This window comes from Schistocerca nitens, chromosome 11, assembly GCF_023898315.1.
Source record: "Schistocerca nitens isolate TAMUIC-IGC-003100 chromosome 11, iqSchNite1.1, whole genome shotgun sequence".
Lineage (NCBI taxonomy): Eukaryota > Metazoa > Arthropoda > Insecta > Orthoptera > Acrididae > Schistocerca > Schistocerca nitens.
In genome coordinates, this window is record NC_064624.1 from 124765882 (window position 1) to 124790435 (window position 24554).

A 24554-nucleotide genomic window follows, 5' to 3' on the forward strand; every position below is an offset into this window, starting at 1 on the left:
GGGGCTAGTGTAATTGTTTACTACAAACCATACAAAAATGCACGGAAGTATGTTTTTTAACACAAACCTACGTTTTTTTAAATGGAACCGCTTTAGTTTTGTTAGCACATCTGTACATATAAACAAATACGTAATCAGTGCCGTTTGCTGCATTTTAAAATGTTAATTAATTCCGGAGATATTGTAACCTACAGTTGACGCTTGAAACCTCCGACGTTCAGTTGCGTGTTGTAACAGCTGCAACATACATCGCGTTTCTACAGAATGATCTGCCAACGTTGCTCGAAAATGTCGCACTGGAAACGCGTCGACGTATGTGGTATCAGCATTATGGTGCACCTGCACATTCCGCAATTAACACTAGGCTGACCCTTGACAGGATGTTCGACGGGTGTTTCATAGGACGTGGAGGACGCATAAATTGGCCAGCCCGTTCTCCTCATCTTACACCTCTGGACTTCTTTCTGTGAAGTACGTTAAAGGAGAATGTGTACCGTGATGTGCCTACAACCCCAGAGGATGTGAAACAACGTATTGTGGCAGCCTGCGGCGGCATTACACCAGATGTACTGCGGCGTGTACGACATTCATTACTCCAGAGATTGCAATTGTGTGCAGCAAATGGTGGCCACCACATTGAACATCTATTGGCCTGACATGTCGGGACACACTCTATTCCACTCCGTAATTGAAAACGGAAGCCACGCGTGTACGTGTACCTCACCCCTCATGGTAATGTACATGTGCGTCAGTGAAAAAGACCAATAAAAAGGTGTTAGCATGTGGACGTAATGTGCTGTTCCAGTCTCTTCTGTACCTAAGGTCCATCACCGTTCCCTTTGGATCCCTACGTAATTCGGTGGTCTCCGATACACACGACCGAACAGCGGAGGAGTGGTACTCAAGCGTCAACTTTAGGTTACAATATCTCCGGATGTAATTAACATTTTACAATGCAACAAACGGCACTGATTACGTATTTGTTTATATGTTGAGATGTGCTAACAAAACTAACGGGGTTCCATTTAAAAAAACGTAGGTTTGTGTTAAAAAACATACTTCCGTGCATTTTTGTATGGTTACCAATTACACTAGCCCCTCTCCTCACGTTCGGTCTGTGGAATCGGTTCATCAGTATTTGATGTGGTTTACGAAATATATCCAGCGGTAATGTTAGGTGACTCACCCTATATATATATATATATATATATATATATATATATATATATATATATATATATATAAATCAGTTATCTGCTATATTATGCGATACATTGCTTCCTTCTTAAGGCTGCTGTATGTTGTACCGTCCATCATGTCATTCAGTATCTGGAATCTCTTCCTTCCTCGCTTCCTTTTCCCTTCTACATAACCTTCTAAAACTGTTTTTATCAGCCCGTCATTCTTTGTTAATATATGCTCAACCCAATTTCTTTTTCTTCTCTTTATTACATCTGCTAACTGTCTTTTTTCTCCCACTCTCCTCAGTACCTCTTCATTTTTTACTCTGTCCACCCAACTTATTCTTTCCATCCTCCGCCATGTCCAGATCTCGAAAGCCTCCAGCCTTTCTCTGTCTCTTTTCCTCATAGTCCATGTTTCAGCGCCATATAGAAGAACACTCCATGCAAGACATTTTATGAGTCTCTTTCTGAGTTCTCTGTCCAGACCGCTCCTTTGCCATTCCTATCCTTGTTTTAATTTCTGTGGTGCACTTCCAGTCGGTGTCTATCCTGCTTCCAAGATACTTAAAATTTTGCACCTGTTCTAGCATTTCTCCATTCAGCATAATTTTTATTTCCTTATTTCCTCCTAGTGCCAATACTTTTGTTTTATTTGTGTTAACTTTCATCCCATATTTTTTCCGTTAGTTGCAATGGTATCCACCAAATCCTGTAATTCTTTTTCCCCTGTGGCTAAAAGGAGCATGTCATCAGCAAAGCCGGCCGCGGTGGTCTCGCGGTTCTAGGCGCGCAGTCCGGAACCGTGCGACTGCTACGGTCGCAGGTTCGAATCCTGCCTCGGGCATGGATGTGTGTGATGTCCTTAGGTTAGGTTTAAGTAGTTCTAAGTTCTAGGGGACTGATGACCACGGCAGTTGAGTCCCATAGTGCTCAGAGCCATTTGAACCATTTTTTTCATCAGCAAACCTCAAACACCCTACTCTTCTTCCTCCAATTTCTACTCCTTTGTCATCTAATGAGCATTGGTCAACCATATTTTCCAAGTAGAGGTTGAAAAGAGTAGGTGATAGACAGCATCCTTGTCTTACTCCTTTTCCTAGCCTGATCCAGTTTGTACTTTCTCCTCTCACTTTAACTGAAACTGTTTGATTAAGATATAATGAGTTTGTAAGTCTTCTGGTTTATATATAGTGGTTTATATATAGTGATTCCGTGATGATGTTACAAGTTTTCTAGGACGATGGAGACGAATAAGTGTTTCAGTTTGAGTTAAGGTCCCCTGTACCGAAACGAACGATTCGGAAGTTATAAGTGAAAAATGTTCTGATATCTATGACAGTGGAATGCATGTACCGATACTCCTGTTGCTAAGACTGTAGGGCAGGCAACTTTCAGAAGTGGTAGTATGGAGCAAAACAAGGGAAACTGTATCGTAAACATGGGCGCTAAGATGGATACCTCAAGAGATAGGAGTACTTGTTGAGTAGAGGAGATGGGTCTCACCCAGTAGCAAAGATGCACAAGGGCTTGTAGCCCCTTAGGTATGCATTTTATAGCCCATGTTTACCAGACATTTTTTTCTTCTTTTGGTTCATACAACCACATCTGAAAGCTGTCTGACCTACATTCTTAGAAACAACAGTACCGGTACATGTATTCCACAGAGGTATCAGACTGGTATTTTGTTTATAACTTTCGAGTCTTTCGTTTCCAAACCAAGGACCTTACCTCAAATTGGTACAATTATCCGTGTCCATCATCCTTGGAGGTTTGTAACATCATCATGGAATCATCCCCTAGATACATACATTTACACGCGCCGGCGCCTATATCTTTGTCGCCCTGTAGCGTCACTGGATGTTTCCCGACATGGGTATGTATGTGAAACTTTGTCTACTAAGCCGGCCGCGGTGACCGAGCGGTTCTAGGCGCTTCAGTCTGGAACCGCGCGACCGCTACTGTCGTAGGTTCGAATCCTGCCTCGGGCATGGTTGTGTGTGATGTCCGTAGGTTCGTTAGGTTTAAGTAGTTCTCAGTTCTAGGGGACTAATGACTTCAGTAGTTAAGTCCCATACTGCTCAGAGCCATTTGAACCATTTTTTTAAACTTGTAAGTCCCCTCTGCCACATCTAGAAGTGTGTGTGACACGAACTGTGAAACACCCTCTATATTGAGGAGATCGCTGTCGAAGACGGACATTAGATTTTATTACAGTGTGTGACACTAAAAAAATAAAGTAATAGTAGTGATTATACATAAAATACATCAACTGCTTTGTGCAGAAATTCGTCAGTGGGTTAGAAGGAATTGGCCACAAATAAGTCTTTCAGGCTCCTCTTAAACTGAACCTTATTTGTAGTTAACCTTTTTATGGTTCACACACTGATTGGAGGCTAGCGGAGTATATATGTAGATGCAGATGGTTGGCAAGTTACTGAAACGTGTCCTCCTGAATGGTTGACCCTGTTTTTGGACTATAACAAGTGCTGTTCAAACATTTATTTAGTCTGTTCTCGTTCCTAGTACTGATTTTGTGAACTGAACTCTTTGTTGGAAAAAGGGACACATTATTTACGACAAACTTCATCGAGGAATGAAATATGTACTCAGTAGTATTAGGCTATTGCCCATGAATTCAGAACACAAATAATGCACATTACATGCTGATAATTTTTGTTTCACTCGAATAGTTAGTTCAAAATGCCATTAAGCAATGAAAGTAAACAATTTTTGCCGGATTTTTATTCTTATATCATGTATGTCTGATAAGCCAACGGCCTTGCCACGCTGGTAACGCCGGTTCCCTTCAGACCACAGACGTCAGGTGCTGTCGGGCTGGGCTAGGACTCGGATGCGTGACCGTCCGGGTCTGCCGAGCGCTGTTGGCCAATGGGCCGCACTCAGCTCTTGTGAGGAAAACTGAGGAGCTGACTGAGAAATACGAGGTGCGGCTAGAAAAAAACCGGACTGATGCTGGAAAAAACATTTATTTACAATTATTTACAATTTCATGTTATCTCCTTCAATGTACTCTCCTCCTCGGTCTCTACACCGCTCCATACGAATTTTCCACTGTTCGTAGCAATGCTGCAGATCATTTTCGGTAGCTCCATACATTACTTCCGTCGCTTTTTCTTTTACTGCTTCAACAGTCTCAAATCTAGTTCCTTTCGAAGCTGACTTGACTTTAGGGAAAAGAAAAAAGTCACAAGGGGCCAAATCAGGTGGTAGGGTGGATGATCTAAGATGGGAATGTTGTGTTTTGCCAAAAACGTCTTCACTGACAACGCACTGTGAGCTGGGGCATTGTCTCGGTGAAGGATCCGTGACTTTTTTCTCCACAAATCGTTCCGTTTTCTCCGTACTCGCTCACGTAGGGTAGCCAGGACGCTAATGTAGTAATGCTGATTCACTGTTTGTCCCTCTGGTACCCAATCAATGTGCACAATCCCTTTGATGTCAAAAAAAAAACAATCATCATTGCCTCGAATTTCGATTTTGACATTCGTGCTTTTTTTTTGTCGTGGAGAACCAGGAGTTTTCCAATGCATCGATTGGCGTTTACTTTCGGGATCGTAAGTAAAAAACCACGATTCATCGCAAGTAATAACATTTTGTAAGAAGGTGGGATCACTTTAAATGTTTTCCAGGATGTCAGAACAAATCATTCTTCGGCGTTCCTTCTGTTCAATTGTGAGACACTTTGGAACCATTTTTGAACACACTTTGTTCATGTTGAAACTTTCATGAAGAATCTGCCTAACACTTTCCTTGTCAACTCCTGTTAACTCAGACACTGCTCTGATTGTTAAACGGCGATCTTGTCGAACAAGTTTACCGATTTTTTCAATGTTTGCATCAGTTTTTGCTGACAATGGTCTGCCAGTGCGAGTGTCGTCACTGGTGTCTTCGCGGCCATCTTTAAATCGTTTAAACCACTCAAACACTCGTGTTCGCGATAAACAATCATCGCCGTACACTTCTTGTAACATTACAAACGTTTCACTTGCAGATTTTCCTAGTTTGAAACAAAATTTGATGTTAACACGCTGTTCTTTCTGTACACTCAACATTTTCCGACGCACAGACAAAACGTCAACTACTTAAAACAGACGCCACGGGCAGACTGAGTGCAGGAGGCAGATGAAACTCGAGCAGTAGGCGGAGCGAGAGTCACGTGACAGGCCACGCGACTTTCAGCCTTATTGCATTCGTTTTATTGTTTCACCAGTACTAGTCCGGTTTTTTTCTAGCCACACCTCGTAGCGGCTCTGGTCAGAAAAACTGACAACGGCTGGGAGAGTGATTTTGCTGGCCACATGCCCCTCCGCATCCAGTGCCGCCAAATGGGTGAGTTCAGTACCACTGGCACTTCAGAGACCTGGTCGGCTGGGGAGTTTAGAGTTATAAGAGATTGAAACGCCAACAGCCGTCCTTGTGAACTTAATTATTTTTTAGCTACTAGTTTCGGCAGTTCAATGCGCCATCTTCAGGCCATAGTTGATGCTGAAGGAGTTGACACAATCCCTATGTATACCACATCAGCGGCCAACATAACTGGTTACGCAGACCATCTGTAAACTTTGATGTCAGCACTCCAACCATCAACTGCCAACTGGCCACTGATTTGGTACATATAAGGATTGTGTCAACCCCTTCAGCATCAACTATGGTCTGAAGATGGCGCATTAAACTGCCAAAACTAGTAGCTAAAAAATAATTAAGTTCACAACGACGGCTGTGGGCTTTTCATTTTCTTACAATAGTAATGGTCCCCAAGACCTCCACTCAAAAGGCTAGACATACAAAAAGTTCAGAATTACGTCTCATAACATTTGCACTGCAGATAAAGACTTGTTCTGACATTTTAGCAGTTCTGTGGGATGCTCCTTCCAACTGAATTTATTATCAAGTTTTGATCCTAAGAATTTAACAGTGTCAAGCTCTCCTATCTGCGCTTGTCCATACTTGTAAATCTCTTTATGTTCTAACCTGCAAGGTGTGGCTTTCTTCAAAGTTTAATGACAGTGAGGTAGCTATAAAACATTCATTTACATACAAGAAAATTTCACAACTGTTGTTAATTGCAATACTCAAATCATCTGCCAACAAAACAAATCCTGTCTGTCAATGTAGCTGATGAGGGGTCATTAATGTACACAAGAAAAAGCAGTGGGACACCACACGGAACTACTTCCCAATCTGATGATGACTGAGAGCTTGATTCACTGGTCTCTTGTGTAGACACACTATGTTTTCTGTTTGCAACATATGACTTGAGCCGCTTTGCAGCATTGCCAATGACATAATAGCACTCTAATGCACTTAAAAGGACGTTGTGGCTCACACAGGCAAATGCCTTTGACAAATCACAGAAAATGCCTGCAGACTGTAATTTATTGTGTAATGAATTATGTACATTACCGTCACATGTGTAAATAGACTTCTCAATATTGAATCTGTTCAAAAACCCAGACTGTGTCTTGGAGGCTGTATGTTATTCATTGTCAGATGGTTACGAAGTTTCTTATGCATTATTGAAAAAAAAGTTTTTGAGAGTGCTTGGAAGAGAGCAATGTGTGAAATTTGATGAAATTTCTTTATACAGTTCCTTCAAAAGGGATTTAATGTCGGAATATTTCAGCCTGTCAGTAAATGGTACAGTGATAAAACTGGCTGCACAAATTATTAAAATTTTACTAAACTCACAAGAACACCTGTAATTAACTTTGATGATACCATATTTCATCATAACAACTAGAATGGTTTGATTTTAAAGATTTTTCTATGTAAATTGTAGGTAGAGGAGGGATAAAGGAAAGGAAAGGGAGGGGATCATTGATGTAAACTGCGTCAGGACTTTATGTGGAATCAGTGGCGACGAATGAAAATGCGTGGCAGACGGGAACTTGAACCAGGAATCTCCTGATTGCTAGGCGGTGCGTTTAACCACTGCACCATCCAGGACACAGTGTTTATTGTAACTGGACAGACTATTCCGACGTGCCTCTTGGCCAACCCACATTCCCATCTATCTGCCGTCCCCATCAATGTCCGTCATGCTCACTACTTTGAGAGTCCCACAGGTGGTTGGACTTAATCCATATTGAAGATGATTGAATCACTGCCCATCAAGGCAAATCAGTTATGTGAATGCATGGTGTTGGACACCACATGGAATCTGCAGCTGGGTAGGAATGTGGGTTCGCCGAGGGGTGTGTCGAGGTAGTCCGTCCAGTTGTGATATCCTCTGGTTCCAAATGGCTAACACGACTGCCTATAAGCAGGAGATCCTGGGTTTGAATCCTGGTCTGGTACACATATTAATTTGTCACTACTGATTCCGTGTAAAGATCCGATGCAGCTGTCATCAATAATTCCTTTCCTTTCTCCCCCCTCCATCTTCAATTTACATGATATATATCACAGCTGCAGATTCCACATTGCGTTTGTTCTTGCAGATATGTCCAAAAGAACAGACACCACATTTGTTTTTTATTATATGTTTGAATAAAAACCTCGGTATAGACTTCACAAGCTGTGGCCAGGGCTGCAATGGTGAGCTGAATTACCCCATGAAGTGGTCCAACACTGAGCCATCTTGGTCAACTACATGAAAAGAAGGCATGCCCTGCCACAAAAAATGGGGGTCAAGCAATTATACATGTTCATCACTTGTACCCTACTGGGACCTTATCTACAACTGACACCTACACTGAGACATATTCCGTGCCAGTTGACAGTCCCACGACGTAGGCCAGCTGGTTTGATCACAACTAGCTACATCATCCACTAGGGCTGGTCTATGGGACCCTGCTATATCCACTGCTTCTAGGGCTCATGCTGGGGCCATTGAAAGGGGGTCACCTCTAGGCTGACTTCATCTGGTCTCTGGGCATCTAGAATGAGTTCTGGGTCTGAGTCCCATGTGGTTGCATATTGCACAGCTGACATTCCATGGGACTTGCTGGCTCTTTACACCTGCACCTGCACCTGCGGCTTGTCATTACCTGATCAGCAAGACCACTGAAGTCCCCATTTTGCTGCTGCAGCACAAAGCTGCAACGATGTATTTCCCTTCCCCCTACTTTGGAATGTCTTCAGGCCCCTCAGTACTTGCCATCCATGTCGGATCTGTGCTCTTTGCGCAAGGAACCACCCTGAATCGAGAGCTTCAGGTTTATACAGATCATGACTCTGCCTAGACATGCACCACCCAACACATACACAGCAGACATGTATTTTGAAGGCCCCCCCCCCACTCCGCCCCTGCAATCACCTCTCACGGTACTCACCAATCAGGTCAGTGTGGTGGTGTGGTGTTTGTGTGACACCTGGGCAAGGACACTGACATCAAAAGCTCGAGTATTATCTGGATCATGACTCTGCCAAGATATGCACCATCCGACATGTGTACAGCATAGACATGCTTGAGGCCCAATTTTTGGATTTACTCGACCATCTTTCACAGTACTCACCATCCGGGCCAGGGCGGTGGCGTGGTGCTCGTCGTCGGTGTGTCGGAGCACCGCCCTGAGCAGCAGGGAGTATCTGGTGAGGCGCTGCATCGGCTTCACCAGCAGGTCTGCCAACCTCAGGCGGCCGCACGCTGGCTGCGCCTCGCACCACTGGAAAATCAAATAAAAATAAAATACAGCTCCACTCACAGCACATAACATACATACTAAAATGTAGACTTTCACGGCCGGAAATATCATGTCCATTATAATTATCCGGGCTGTTATGCCGTGGTCGGTTGATGAATTTTGTCTCAATTCCCAACGTTTCGTCTCCTACTGCGGGAGACATCTTCAAGGGGGTCCGTAGCTCGATGGAAGGTCCAACACACCCACAGGCTCGCTACTGACTGCCGCCAAATTCCGTGTCCGCGCGCTCCCGCGCCGAGGCGTGACGTCACGTGTTTTGAAAACGTCAGTGCAATTGGCCGCTGTCCGCTGCCGTTGCCATCACCCAGTAGTGGACGGGTGGTACACATCTTCTTCAACACCGGCATCCATATACCGTTTAATTTCACGCCCTCCTCCTTTCGGTTGAAATTATTTGGGTGTTTAGCGATTTCGATTGCCTCCCTGCAGAGCCCTTCGTAATATCCGCTTGTGGCCGCTAGTACTTGCGTCTCTTCGAAACGAATATTGTGGTTCCCTGGCTGGAAAGCATGCTCCGCAACAGCTGATCGTTCCGTTTTCTACAATTGCCCTTGTGCTCTTACAAACGTTTAGAAACAGTTCTTTTGGTGGTACCCACATAAACATCTCCACAGCTGCATGGAATCCTATACACTCCAGCTTTTTCCAATGGTTTGCGAGCGTACTTGCCAGGCTTAAGGCATTCCTGTATCTTCCTGGTGGGCTTGTAAATTACGGTAATATTCCGCTTCGTCAAGATCCTCCCTATTCTTTCCGTTACATTTTTAACAAACGGCAGGAAAACCTTAGATTTTGCAGTAGCCTGTACGTCACTATGGTTTTTGCGTGGCTGTCTCAACGCACGTTTTATTTCGGCGGACGAATATCCGTTCTCCATTAGTTCATTGTGGAGATGTTCCATCCCAGCGTCGAGCAACTCAGGTTCACAAATATTTCTAGCTCTGTCCGCTAACGTCTTGATAACACCCCGCTCTGTTGTGGGCGGTGGTTCGAATCCCGGTGCAAATAACGGTCCGTGTGCGTGGGTTTGCGATATACTGAATGGCCCAATCGACGGCAGCGGACAGCGGCCAATTGCACTGACGTCTCCAAAACACGTGACGTCACGCCTCGGCGCGGGAGCGCGCGGACTCGGAATTTGGCGGCAGTCAGTAGCGAGCCAGTGGGTGTGTTGGACCTTCCATCGAGCTACGGACCCCCTTGAAGGTGTCTCCCGCAGTCGGAGACGAAACGTTGGGAATTGAGACAAAATTCATCAACCGACCACGGCGTAACAGCCCGGATAATTATAATGGACATGATAACATACATATTCATCCATAGAAAGATGATCCTAAGGAAGTGGAAAAAGACTTGATGCTCATTTCCGTTCCGTATAACATGTGGGAACACTGTAAATATGTGGATACGTGGGAGATCAGGCCTATACTACACAGGCAAACGTCATGGGAGTGTGATATGCACATATGCAGATGGCGGTAGTATCGAGCAAACAAGGCATAAAAGGGCAGTTCCAATGGAAAGCTGTCACTCGCACTCAAGTGATTCGCATGGAAAGGTTTCCCGCACCATTATGGCAGCATGACAAGAATTATTAGACTTTGGATGTGGAGTGGTAGTTCAATATTCCAAGATCCACAGTGTCAAGCGTGTGCTGAGAATACCACATTTCAGGCATTACCTCTCACCACGGACAATACAGTGGCCGATTGCCTTACACTTAACGACCAAAAGCAACGGCGTTTGCGTAAAGTTGTCAACACTGAAAGAGAAGCAACATTGCGTGAAATAAACATAATAAACATAGAAATAACGTGGAACGTACGGCAATTTGTGCAGTGAAATTTGACGTTGAAATGGAAATGAGCGTAGGGCATCATTGGCCGGGAGGCCCCTATTCAGGGAAAAAAAATGGTTCAAATGGCTCTGGGCACTATGGGACTTAACATCTGTGGTCATCAGTCCCCTAGAACTTAGAACTACTTAAACCTAACTAACCTAAGGACACCACGCACATCCATGCCCGAGGCAGGATTCGAACCTGCGACCGTAGCGGTCACGCGGTTTCAGACTGAAGCGCCTAGAACCGCACAGCCACACTGGCCGGCTATTCAGGGAAGTTCAGCCACCAAGTGCAGGTCTTATTTCATTCGACGCCACGTTGGGCGACTTGCACGCCAGTGATGAGGATCAAATGATGATATCACAACACCCAGTCCACGAGCGGAGAAAATCTCCAACCCAGCCAGGAATTGAACCTGGACCCCCTTGCGTGGGAGGCGAGCACGTTACCACCCAGCTAAGCAGGTGGACAATTTGGCATTAATGGGCTATGGCAGCAGACGACCAACACGAGTGCCTTTGCTAACTGTACGACATCGTCTGATACACCTCTCCTGGGTTCATGACCACATCATTTGAACCCTACACGACTGGGCAGATGAGTCCCGATTTCAATTAGTAAGAGCTGATGGCAGGGTTCGAATATGGCGTAGACCACATGAAGCCGTGGACACAAGTTGTCAACAAGGCACTGTGTAAGTTGGTGGTGGCTCCATCTTGGTGTGGACTGTGTTGGTGTGGAATGGACTGGGTCCTCCGGTGACACTGACTGGAAATGGAATGGTTATACTCGGCTACTTGGAGGCCATTTCCAGCCTCTCATGGATTTCATGTTAACAATCAACAATGGTGTGTCATTGGGACATGATTGTTTGCCATAGGTTTGAAGAACATGCTGGGCAATTCTCGAGCGAATGGTACAATCAGCGTGGTCGCCCGACGTGAACCCCATCGAACACTTATGGGACATGATCGAGAGGTTAGTTCGTGCAAAAAATCTTGCACTGACAGTGCTTTCACAACTGTGGTCAGATATAGATGCTGCATGGCTGTATGTTTGTACTATAGTTCAATTCTTTTATCTTGGCGGCTCGCGCATGCCCGCCCAGACGCTGGAGATTGCTGCGTTGCCAGTTGCACGCACCAAGAGAAGCAGCGCCATAGTACAGCATAGTTTGCAAGCTCACGTTTAGAGGGGAGCGCGCAGTTTATGAAGTAAAGCCACCACGGCCGCATTAACCCTTTCGCTGCTACAAAGACGTGCTCCCCGCATTCCGCGCTGTGCGCGATTTTGTCACTGCACTGCTCGCCTGTGCAGACACATCGAGTTCCGACTGCTTTGACACACTTATCATTCGATTCCACAAAAACTATTTGGCCCAAAAATTAGATTTTTACACATCTTCTTGACTGATACCTTCCCCCCATAAATGACTTAATTTTGTTTCGATGTTCAACGCAGTTATTATGCAGCATTAAATATAGTAAACCATTGCACCAAATTTTGAAGAGTTTGCAGAGGTAAAAGTCCACAGAGCATACTTTCCGTATGGTCGATTTTAGTTGTCACAATATTGAGAATGAAATGTGGAAAAGATACCTACATCTCATATAAAATTTACTATATAACAATATTTCATTTAAGTACCACATAGGAGTCGTATGTAATATTGAGAAATATTCCGTCCTTCGCGACTGTAACAAAAGTTTTATTTGCACTGAGCACGTTTGGCTTTATTTTAAATAAAGAGACAAAGCACTAGAAATTTCAAAAAATTGCATTCAAACGAATATAATTCGTGAAGTAACGCACTTCGATATTGTTTTTAAATAATGAAAATATTAGGCTCCGCACAAGGTTTGAACTCATAACCTTTCACGTGGAAGTGCATCACCTTGACCGTTACGCTACCGCAACTTATCTGACTGCAGACCCCCATGAAGACTCTAACACGTCACGCAAAATACTGACAAACACTGTTGGTATGACTATGAATTACTCACACTCGTCGAAGTACAATAGGAAATAAACAATTACCGCTGTTCTTTATTGCGAAAAAGCAGTTTGTGTGATTGATACAAACACCTTTCCTTGCTATCGCCTGAATTAGGAGTCTTATTGCTGGTTTGGTTTAATTAATTAATAGAATATGAAGCAATTGGTATAAAGAATGCTTTTTCCAAACTTTATATAAAAGAAAGTCTGCTATCAAGACATTGCTTTTGTTCTATTACTTTATTTATGACTAAACGTTTCTAAAACTGAAGACACTCGTCCGTGCTCTGCACTGCAGTCGAGATCTGGCAACGGTGTTCTCTGTTCATTGGCTGACTGTGTTTTGTGACGTCAGATGCGCAGAACGAACCTAAACTCGGCCGCCAACATAAATGACGCGCACTTTAGGGACTTCCAACGACATGTTGAGTGCATGCCATGCCGAGATGCTGCAGTAAGCCGGGGAGAAGGACGTCCAACCGGTTTGTGTGTGTGAATTCCTAAGGGACCAAGCTGATAGGGTCACCGGTCCCCTGACCAGTGTTGGGAGGTATGTGATGACTTTTGTCACTTCAGTGCATAACGAAGAGAAAGAAACCGATAAATACAGGGTGGCGCACAAAATGTGTTACCAATTGTTTCTTTCACAATTTACGACGCACGTTAGATATCCCGCTGGGATCTCTACAGCAGTACCAGCAGAGACTGGAAAAACAAATGAGCTACGAAATGACGTGTAATTCGCGATACTGCCGCTAGGAGACTAGTAAGCAGCAACGGCTGACAGTGGAGGACTGACGACACAGCAACGATCGGCAATTGTGTTACTTTCTCACGAAACGAAAAGCCCTGTTGTGACTCAGAGGCGTTTTCGACAACAGTTTCACACACGGTGGGTCCCTTGCAAGAAGACCATCCACAGATTGTACGATAAATTTGTACAGGAAGGAGCAGTATTGGAAGCGAAGCGACCTCGGCCTAAGCCTGTTTGTTCGCCGGAGACTACTGAAGCGGTACGAGTTGCTGTACAGAGAAGTCCCGGGAAATCGTGTAGAAAGGCAGCAGTGCAACTGGGAATATACAGACGCTCCGTTCAATGCATTCTTAAAAGTGACCTCCATGTGTACCCGTACAAGATGACCTGTGCACAGAAGCTCACTGTAGAACACAAGCAGCAGAGACTACTGTTTGCTCAGTGGGCGGAGGATAGGGAAGAAACTCTCAACAACGTTTGGTTTTCAGACGAGACGCATTTTCATTTAGACGGTGTGGTTGACGAACAAAGTGCACGCTTTTGGGCCACTGAAAACCCACAAGTGCTTCATGAACGCCAACATTATGCTCCGAGGATTACAGCGTGGGCAGAAATTTCCAGTCACGGACTTTTTCTTTGAAGAAACTGTGAACAGCGAGCGTTATTTCAGCATGCCTCGCAATAGCTTCATTCCACAGTTTCTTGCTACTGCCTTGCCCTTCGACACGCAGTGGTTCGTGCAAGATGGAGCAAGGCCACATACTGCAAACACTGTGTTGGAGCTTTTACACGAGTATTTCGACATGCGGGTCATTTCACTCAGGTTTCCAGGTCGCTTCAATGACGGACAAAATTGGGCTCCCAATAGTCCAGACCTCAATCCATGTGAGTTTGTTCTTTGGGGGTACCTAAAGGAAAAAAATTTCGGGAAACGTCCACGTGATTTAATGGAGCTCAGAGGACTTGCAGTGAAATTACGGAATACATGTGCCGTAGGGTAGTCACTAAGTTCAGTGTTCGTTTGAAGGAAGTTAGGAAACGAAATGGTGAACATATTGAGCATGTGCTGAGTTAGAACAAATCTCCATGGACGGCTCTTCATTGTAGTACATATTTCTTTCAGATTGTATTGACAATAAAGTTTATATTCAAACACAAAATGGTAACACATTTCGTGCGCCACCATGTACAAACATTCACGGTGCACAGACCCAATAGCACGGTGTCTCTCCAGAAGCTTCCAGGCACAATAAAAATTTTGTTTTCAAAATTTCATATTATTACTGTCCGAATTTAGAAATGTAATGTGCTGTCATACTCTACTGAATAAGAGGTATAGTGTTACGTTAAAGGCGTCACACAGCAAGACAGGTACTACAGAAAGTGTGTATATTTCTTCAGGTAGCGTAACTTATGGTGCGCAAATTAGGCACACTATACACTTAGCAATGAAACAAATAGGAAGTTCAGGGAAGCTAAGGCGAAATGGCAGCGTGAAAAACGTGAAGAAATCGAAAATGAAATGACTGTCAGAAGGACTGACTCAGCATATAGAAAACTCAAAACAACCTTCGGTGAAATTAAAAGCAGGGATATTAACCTTAAGAGTGAAATGGGAGTTCCACTGTTAAATGCACAGCAGAGAGTGGACAGGTGGTAGGAGGACACTGAAGGCCTCTGTGAGGTGGAAGATTTCTCTGATGACTGAATACAAGAAGAAACTGGAGATGATGTAGAAGAGATAAGGGTCTAAGAATTCAAAAGAGGCCTAGTAGACTTAAGATCAAATACGAGAGAATGGATCAATAAAAGTCCATCGGAATTACCAAAATCACTAGAGGAAGTGGCAACAAAGTTGACGTTGGTGTCTAGACTGTACGAGTCTGGCGAAATAACACCTGACTTTCGGAGAAATATCACCCACATAACTCCGAAGACTGCAAGAGCTGACAAGTGCGAGAGTAATCGCAGAATCAGTTAAACAGCTCATGCATCCAAATTGCTGACAAGAGTAATGTACAGAAGAATGGAAAAGATAACTGAGGATTTGCCTGATGACGATCAGAGAGGCATTTCTGACATTGCGGATGATAATGAAGTAAGACTGAAGAAAAATCGAGAAATGTTGATTGGATTTGTCGACCTGCAAAAAACGTTCGACAGTGTTCAATGGTGCAAATGAAATCCTAAGAAAAATAGAAATAAGCTATAGGGAAAGGTAGGTAATAAATAATATGTACAAGAACCAAAAGCGAGCAATAAAAAGCTGTAAGAAAGGGTTGTAGTGTTTCGCTCCTACTGTTCAGTCTATACATCGAAGAAGGAATGACGCAAATAAAAGAAAGTTTCAAGAGTGGAATTAAAATTCAAGGTAAAAGGATATCAATGATAAGATTCGCTGATATTACTATCCTCAGTGAAACTGAAGAACTACAGGATCTGTTGAATGAATGAGCAGTGTATTGAGTACAGAATATGGGTTGAGAGTAAATCGAAGAAAGACGAAAGTAATGAGAAATGGCTCTGAGCACTATGGGACTTAACATCTAAGGTCATCAGTCCCCTAGAACTTAGATTTACTTAAACCTAACTAACGTAAGGAACTCACATACATCCGTGCTCGAGGCAGGATTCGAACCTGCGACCGTAGCGGTCACGCGGTTCCAGACTGTAGCGCCTACAACCGCACGGCCACACTGGCCGGCAAAGTAATGAGAAATAGCAGAAATGAGAACAGTGAGAAACTTAACACCACAACTGGGGATGACGAAGTAGACGAATTCTGCTACCTAGACAACAAAATTTCCCATTACAGATGGAGCTAGGAAGAGATAAAAGGCAGACTACCACTGGCAAAAACAGCATTCCTGGCGAAGAGAAGTCTGCTAGTATCAAACAAAGATCTTGATTTGGGGAAGAAATTTCAGAGAACATACGTTTGGAGTAGAGCATTGCATGGTAGTGAGACATGGACTGTTGGAAAACCAGAAAAGAAGACAATCAAAGCTTTGAAAATTAGGTGGACTGATAAGGTATGGCATGAGGAAAGGAATATGTGGAAAACACTGATAAGGAGAAGGGACAATTGGTTCAAATGGCTCTGAGCACTATGGGACTGAGGTCATCAGTCCCCTAGAACTTAGAACTACTTAAGCCTAACTAGCCTAAGGACATCACACACATCCATGCTTGAGGCAGGATTCGAACCTGCGACCGTAGCGGTCGCGCGGTTCCAGACTGTAGCGCATAGAACCGCTCGGCTACTCCAGCTGGCGAGAAGGGACAGGATCATAGGACATCTGTTAAGACATAAGGGAATGACATCCATGGTACTAGAGGGAAACATAGAGGGCAAAAACTGTAAAGGAAGTCAGACTTTAGGATACATCCAAGAAATAAGAAAGGATGTAGGTTGGAAGTCCTACTTGGAAAGTTGGCACAGGAGAGGAAATCATGGCAGGCCACATCAAACCAGTCAGAAGAATGATGAACCACAAAAAGAAAAAAATAGTCATCCTATATTTGAGAATGAGAGCTCTTTGTGGCTTACAAAAAATTTCAAACATAATTTCTAATCTTTTTCAGATTTTTTGCTGCTTACGTGTTTAATGTCAAATATTTACCACATTAACTCATTATTAAAGCAGTCAGAAGTCTGAAGCTGTTTTGTACATGAGAGTGCGATTCTTCACAGAATAGAACGAGGGGGGCAGAGGGAGTGTATTGGTAGCATCTGATCACAAGACCAGTGGTCAACAGCTTGAGCCACCTTCTATCCTCTCTGCTCCAAGCCGTTTCCGTGCCTTTACTTTTGTGTCCCGCCCTCTCTCCATCTCCACACCCTCCACCTCCTTTCCCAACACAACTTCCAGCACCTACCCCTCCCGGATGATTAGCTTTGCCCTGACATCTATCCCTCCTACCAACTCTAACCCCACCTTCCCCCCTCCTACTTCGCAGGGCTCCCTTTCACCTCCTCCTCCCTTCCCCTCGGCAGTTTTCCTCCCTCCTACACCATCATCCCTTTCCCATCCCCCCTTCTCTGTCTCTGTGCTCCCTCCAGACTGCTCCGCCTGTCTCCTGTCCCTTGGTACGGCCCCCACCCCCCAACTTTTTCTTTTGCTCCCACCCCCTCCAGCTGTCCTCCCCACTTCCTCTCCCCTCCTATCAGGCCACTCCCTTGGCAGGTACCTCCTGGCATTTTTTATTCTTCTTGTGTGCTCCATAACTTACAGAGGTTTTTTAAGTGCCTCTCATTCCGGTGTGTTTTGATACTGTGGCCAAATCTTAACTTGTGTGTGTGACTCCAGTGTATTTTATTTTCTCCATTCTGTCTTCTTTTAACTTTCTGCCGACTTTTTAACTGTCCCACAATAAACATCCCCATATCAGTGTATATTTTAACCCCCATTGCCTCTACTTATTATGTACGTTTTTATGTCCCCCTTTTTCCGCCTTTTTATGCACCATTTCCTCTTTTCATTTAACTGTAATGTCACTCAGCTGAAGAGTGGCGGATTGTGCCACTGCCAGCCCTCCTCTGCCCATATGGGGGCCAGGGGAATGAAATCACAATAAAGAAAAAAAAAAAAACAGTGGCGGACACTCACCTGAAGATGGCTGAAATGGTTGCTGGCCGAAATATTGTTGCAAGAAATCAACATGATGCAGCTGCAATCCCGAAACATCATAGAATATTCAGAATGCCGCGAGAGTTTGACATAGTCATTGGCTGTCACCTGAGTAACAAATCCATCAGGGACATTTCATCCCATGTAAGGCTGAAAAAGTCGACTTGCTGGTGCGATTGTGAAGTGGAAATGTGAAGGAACAGTCACAGCGAAACTGAGACCTGTCATGTACTGACAGACAGAGATCTTTGAGCATTGTCGAAGGTGGTGGTGAAAACTCGTATGAAATCATCAGAAGGAACCACTTGTTCCAAAGAGCTACCAGCAGTCCAGCTAGCACAATGTCTGTGCTTAGGGAGTTGAAAAGAGCCTGGTACCGAGGTCGAGCAGATCCTCGTAAGTCACACATTTCTATAGTCAGTGGTAAGCGACGCTTCAGGTGGGGTGAAGAGCAACGTCACTGGAACAGTGGATGACTGGAAACGAGTGATTTGGGGTGATGAATCGCGCTACACCTCGCGGTAATCCGGTGGAGTTGTTTGGGTTTGGTGAATGCATAGAGAACGTTACCTGGCATCATGTGCGGTGCCAACGGTGAAGTGCAGAGGAGCTGGTGTTACGGTAAGCGGGTGGTTTTCGTGGTTGGGCAGCGATCCTCTTATTGAGCTCAAGGAATGGGAAATGTGGAACAACATTACATTTTACAGCAGTGTGTACTGCTAAAAGTAGGGGGACTATTGGGATTCGATTATTGTTTGTATGAGCATGACAATGCATCCTGTCATAAAGTAGCACTAGTAAAGCAATGGTTTGTGGACAATTAACATTCCTGATATGGACTGGTCTGCCTGGCCAAAACCCAGTGGAATACCTTTGGATGAGTTAGAACATCTGTTTCACTCCAGAACCCAAAGTGTAGCATCCCTACCTTCTCCGGTTTCACCTCTGAGGAAGAATGGGCTGCCATTCCACCACAGACATTCAGATCCCTCACTGAAAGTGTTCCCAGCGGAGTTCAAGTAGTCATAAGGGCGGGGGGTGGTCATACCCCATACTAACGACCGCCATCAGAATATGTTTTGTGTGTGGTGGTACTTACAGTAAGAAATACAGTGGGTTGTCAACTATGCGGAAACATCAAAATCACAACATATTAGTATACATAATACGGTGTAGGAAAACCAAAGGCATTGAAAAAAGCTTCAAGTCATCTTGGAATGGATAAATACAGGTTGTATACAGTTTTCGATGGTATCTTACAGCATTCTTCCTGCAGGATACTGACAAGTTTAGGCAACGATGATGGAGGTGGGTAATTATCATACACCTTTCTCTCCAAAGTATGTTACAAATATATTATAATAATGAGGTTTGGTGACTGTACTGGGCAGCTGAGATGAGACTATTTCAATCATCTTGGAACCCACCACCATCATTGGAGAACAAACAGTGTAACATATGATGGACCTGATAAGTCTAAATGTTTGCATAAGCCATGAAGTACCACATCATCACCAAAGTCTGGCGACGTTTCACTGTTGTACCTTAGCAGAAGTTCTTTTTCTGCTCTCTTTGTATGTGGTATAAATGTGTGATGCGGTGCCTCTTGAAGCACCAAACAGTTTGGTTACTGTGCTTATGAAAACGCCCACCATATCAGCTGCAACAATTTGCCCACGTTCAAAATCACTGTGCTTCGACAACTACATAGAAGACTTTTCTCACTATGGGTGACACTTGCTAGGTATTGAGCACATTGCACAGGTGCTGTCCATGGTCAAGTGCACGGTGGGACAAATAACAGTGGCCCACGTGAGTGGATATGATTGGAAGTGCACGTATGCAAATAGCCACACCGTGTGCACGGACACCATGTGTACGCTCACCAGGTGACCGGCACTGGTTCAGAGCTTAGGGCAGGCTGTGTCAGTGTGAGTGGAGCAGTGCAAAGGGCATGATGGTACTCACGGGTGTTCACTGTGGAAAGTTATGTGACAACAAAGTCGTGGAAACGGTGTGGTCAGTCGTTTGCTGAGAAGTTTAATGGTGTCAAAGTAAGAGCAAAGAGCGCCATGCAACATATAGTCCGAAAATGGCGTCATACAGGATCTGTTTTGAACAAGTCGAAAAGCATTCCGGAATGTGCACATACACCAGAAAATGTGACTGCAAGTCATCAGAGAATCCTTCAGAGTCCTACCAAATCAACCCGACACCTGTCGCAAGAGACCGGCATATCACGTCAATCGTGTGAACGGATACTCGACCTGGACTGCCACGTGCACCCCTACTGAGCGTCTGTTGTTCGTACATTAAAACCAGCAGACGTTCCTCAGCGCCTGAGAAAACAATGAATGGCTTGGACATGGATCTGTCTGATGAAGCCTGGTTTCACCTGAGGGGTTATGTCCATTCACAGAATCCCAAGTTCGGGCAGCGGAGAATCCGCATAACTTCCACGAAACACCATTGCTCGATCAGATGGTTGGGGTTTGGTGTGCAGTGTCTCCAAGCCGCATTACTGCTCCCATCATCTTTCATCAGACGCTGACTTCGTCACACTACATTGCCAACATTTTGAAACCATCTGTGACACCATTAACGGAGGAGAATAAGACTTGCACTTACTTCCAGCAAGATGGGGCAACTGCCCGTACAGCTGGCCGAACCTTGGAGCACATTTACACAATCTTCACACCTGACGGAGCTGTTAGCAGATTACACTACTGGCCATTACAACTGCTACACCACGAAGATCACGTGCAACAGACGCGAAATTTAACCGACGGGGAGAAGATGCTGTGATATGTAAATGATTAGCTTTTCAGAGCACTCACACAACGTTGGCGCCGGTGGCAACGTGCTGACATGAGGAAAGTTTCCAACCGATTTCTCATACACAAACAGCAGTTGACCGGCGTTGCCTTGTGAAACGTTGTTGTGATGCCTCGTGTAAGGAGGAGAAATGCGTACCATCACGTTTCCGACTTTGATAAAGGGCGGATTGTAGCCTATCGCGATTGCGGTTCATCGTATCGCAACGTCGCTGTTCGCGTCGGTCGAGATCCAACGATTGTTAGCAGAATATGCAATCGGTGGGTTCAGGAGGGTAATACGGAACGCCCTGCTGGATCCCGACGGCCTCGTATCACTAGCAGTCGAGATGACAGGCATCTTACGCATGGCTGTAACGGATCGTGCAGCCACGTCTCGATCACTGAGTCAACAAATGGGGACGTTTGCAAGACAACAATCATTTGCGCGAACAGTTCGACGACGTTTGCAGCAGCACGGACTATCAGCTCGGAGACCGTGCCTGCGGTTACCCTTGACGCTGCATCACAGACAGGAGCGCCTGCGATGGTGTACTCGACGACGAACCTGGGTGCACGAATGGCAAAACGTCATTTTTTCGGATGAATGCATGTCCTGTTTACAGCATCATGATGGTCGCATCCGTGTTTGGCGACATCGCGGTGAACGCTCATTGGAAGCGTGTATACGTCATCGCCATACTGGCGTATCACCTGGCGTGATGGTATGGGGTGCCATCAGTTACACATATCGGTCACCTCTTGTTCGCATTGACGGCACTTTGAACAGTGGACGTTACATTTCAGATGTGTTACGACCCGTGTCTCTACCCCTCATTCGATCCCTGCGAAACCCTACATTTCAGCAGGATAATGCACGACCGCATGTCGCAGGTCCTGTACGGGCCTTTCTGGATACAGAAAATGTTCGACTGCTGCCCTGGCCAGCACATTCTCCAGATCTCTCACCAATTGAACACGTCTGGCCAATGGTGGCCGAGCAACTGGCTCGTCACAATACGCCAGTCACTACTCTCGATGAACTGTGGTATCGTGTTGAAGGTGCATGGGCAGCTGTACCTGCACACGCCATCCAAGCTCTGTTTGACGTAATGCCCAGGCATATCGATGCCGTTATTACGGCCAGAGGTGGTTGTTCTGGGTACTGATTTCTCAGGATCTATGCACCAAAATTGCGTGAAAATGTAATCACATGTCAGTTCTAGTATAATATATTTGTCCAATGAATACCCATTTATCATCTGCATTTCATCTTGGTATAGCAATTTTAATGGCCAGTGGTGTACTTTGTGTAGGGAGCCATGAAGTTTAAGGTGTATCACAACAACCCTCATAGTCTCCAATAAATGTAGCAATTATGGCAGTCCAACTTCGATCTGCCTTCAACAGCTTGCAGACCAGGTGCCCAAAAGAGCCAAGAGGTGAATGGTGGCCGCTTTCAACATTTGCTATAGTCAGTTCAAATGGCTCTGAGCACTATGAGACTTAACAGCTGAGGTCATCAGTCCCCTAGAACTTAGAACTGCTTAAACCTAACTAAGCTAAGGACATCACACACATCCATGCCCGAGGCAGGTTTCGAACCTGCGACTGTAGCAGCAGCGCGGTTGCAGTCTGAAGCGCCTAGAACCGCTCGGACACATAGACCGGCAGTCAGTTTAGTATATTTCCTTTCCTCTGCTGTCCATCCTGGATCTCTGTTCTCCGGGCCACTTTTATTTTCCCCACCCTACTGTACAGGAGTGCTGGCTCGGTTAGCATCTGCGTGGGGACGATTCCACACAGTCTGGAACTGCACGACCGCTACGGTCGCTGGTTCGAATCCTGCCTCGGGCATGGATGTGTGTGATGTCCTTAGGTTAGTTAGGTTTAAGTAGTTCTAGGGGACTGATGACCTCAGAAGTTAAGTCCCATAGTGCTCAGAGCCATTTTTTTTTATTCCACAGTTTTGCCCAACCCCTGTGGATGTGTTGCGAGACAGGTGTGGAGGTACTCACCGCCAGGTAGGCGGCGAACAGCTCGTCCTTGCGGCACATCTCCCGGCAGTAGGCCTGGCAGTTGAGTTGCTCCGCGCAGTAGCGCGTGTACGGCTGGAAGATCTCGTGGAACTGCAACATGCACACACTCTGCTTAGCACTAGCCTGCAAAGGATCTCCTTCATAAAAGTCACTGCCCAGAATAATATACAGAAGAATGGAGAGTAAAACTGAGAACCTGTTCGATTTAGGAAAGGCAAAGGCACAAGAGGGGCAGGTGATAATGGAATCGAGGTTTGACAAAAATCAAGCCACTTCCGTCGCATATGTGTAAAATGCTGCAAGATGTTCGAAATTCTCAGATATGTAAGTCTAAGCTACAAGAAGACACGCATAAAACGAGGGCTGTTCAACAATGATAATAATTTTTTTTTTTTTTGTTTTGACAACTACTCATCCTCATAATTTTGATGGTCCTTCTCGAAGTAGTCTCCCATGAATGCGACGCACTTGCCCCAGCGTTCCTGCCAGTCCTCAAATACGTGCTGGAAACCATTTTTTGAGAGGTCTTTCAATCCTTCAAAATCGCCTCCGCAGCCTTCACCACTGCTTCTGATGACTGATAATGCCCCCCACTAGCCGGCCGCTGTGGCCGTGCGGTTCTAGGCGCTCCAGTCAGGAGCCGCCCTGCTGCTACAGTCGCAGGTTCGAATCCTGCCTCGGGGACTGATGACCACAGCAGTTGAGTCCCATAGTGCTCAGAGCCATTTGAACCATTTTGAATGCCTCCCACTAAGGCGTTACTTCGAGTTAGGGAACAGAAAAAAGTCACACGGGGCTAAATCCGTACTATAGGGAGGGTGACGGATGCACTTCACGTCGGTTTTTGCAAGGTATTCAGCAACAACATTGGCAATATGCGGCCGCGCATTATCCTGGTGCAGCATCCAGCCTGCTCCACGGAAATGTGGTCTTTTGCGCCTGATATGGACTTGCAATGTTTTCAGGATATCCCTGTAGTATCGTCCAGCTACTGATGTGTGTGTGCGGGTACAACATGCTGATAAACCATTCCACGAATATCAAAGAATGAGATGACCGTCACTTTCCCACCGGAAGCAACCACTTTTGCTTTTTTGGGGGTTGGTGATGAAGGAGATTTACTCACTGAGCTTTTCTGTTTGCCCTCACGATCAAAATGATGTAGCCAACTTTCATCAGCAGTGACTACGTTTGAAAGAAACTCCGGATCTTCCTCTAACACCAACTTTAACTGCATGCAGACCTGCACGCGAACGTCCTTTTGTTCGGAAATCGACTGTCTTAGAACCCATCGCGCACAAACACGTGTCATGTGTAATTTTTCTGTCACCGATGTGTGGGTGGCACCCAATGAAATGTTCAGTACTTCAGAAAGCGATCTTAAGGTAATTCGTCGATCCTCTCTCACAATGAAAGCAGCAGTGTTGATGTTTTCTTCCGTAAGAGCAGTAACTGGAGCACTGGGTCCACATTCCTTTGAAATTGATTGTCTTCCCTTTTTAAACATTTTAAACCACCTTCGAGCTGTACTGTAGGGAAGAACAGACTCTCCTTAGGCCTCCTGCAACATTTTACATGCCTCAGCTAAAGATTTGTTGAGATGAAAGCAGAATTTCAAAGCTACATGT

At 45.1% G+C, this 24554-nt stretch overlaps 1 protein-coding gene across 1 annotated transcript in view; it reads right to left on the minus strand.

The window, feature by feature from the left end:
• LOC126212700 (pleckstrin homology domain-containing family G member 5) overlaps positions 1–24554 on the minus strand; it is an 870566-nt gene that overhangs the window by 115510 nt on the left and 730502 nt on the right. Inside the window, exons 9-10 of the mRNA XM_049940115.1 lie at positions 22906–23016; positions 8663–8812 (exon numbers count right to left, since the gene is read on the minus strand). Coding sequence (XP_049796072.1) covers positions 8663–8812; positions 22906–23016 — 261 coding nt within the window. The remainder of the gene's footprint in view (positions 1–8662; positions 8813–22905; positions 23017–24554) is intronic.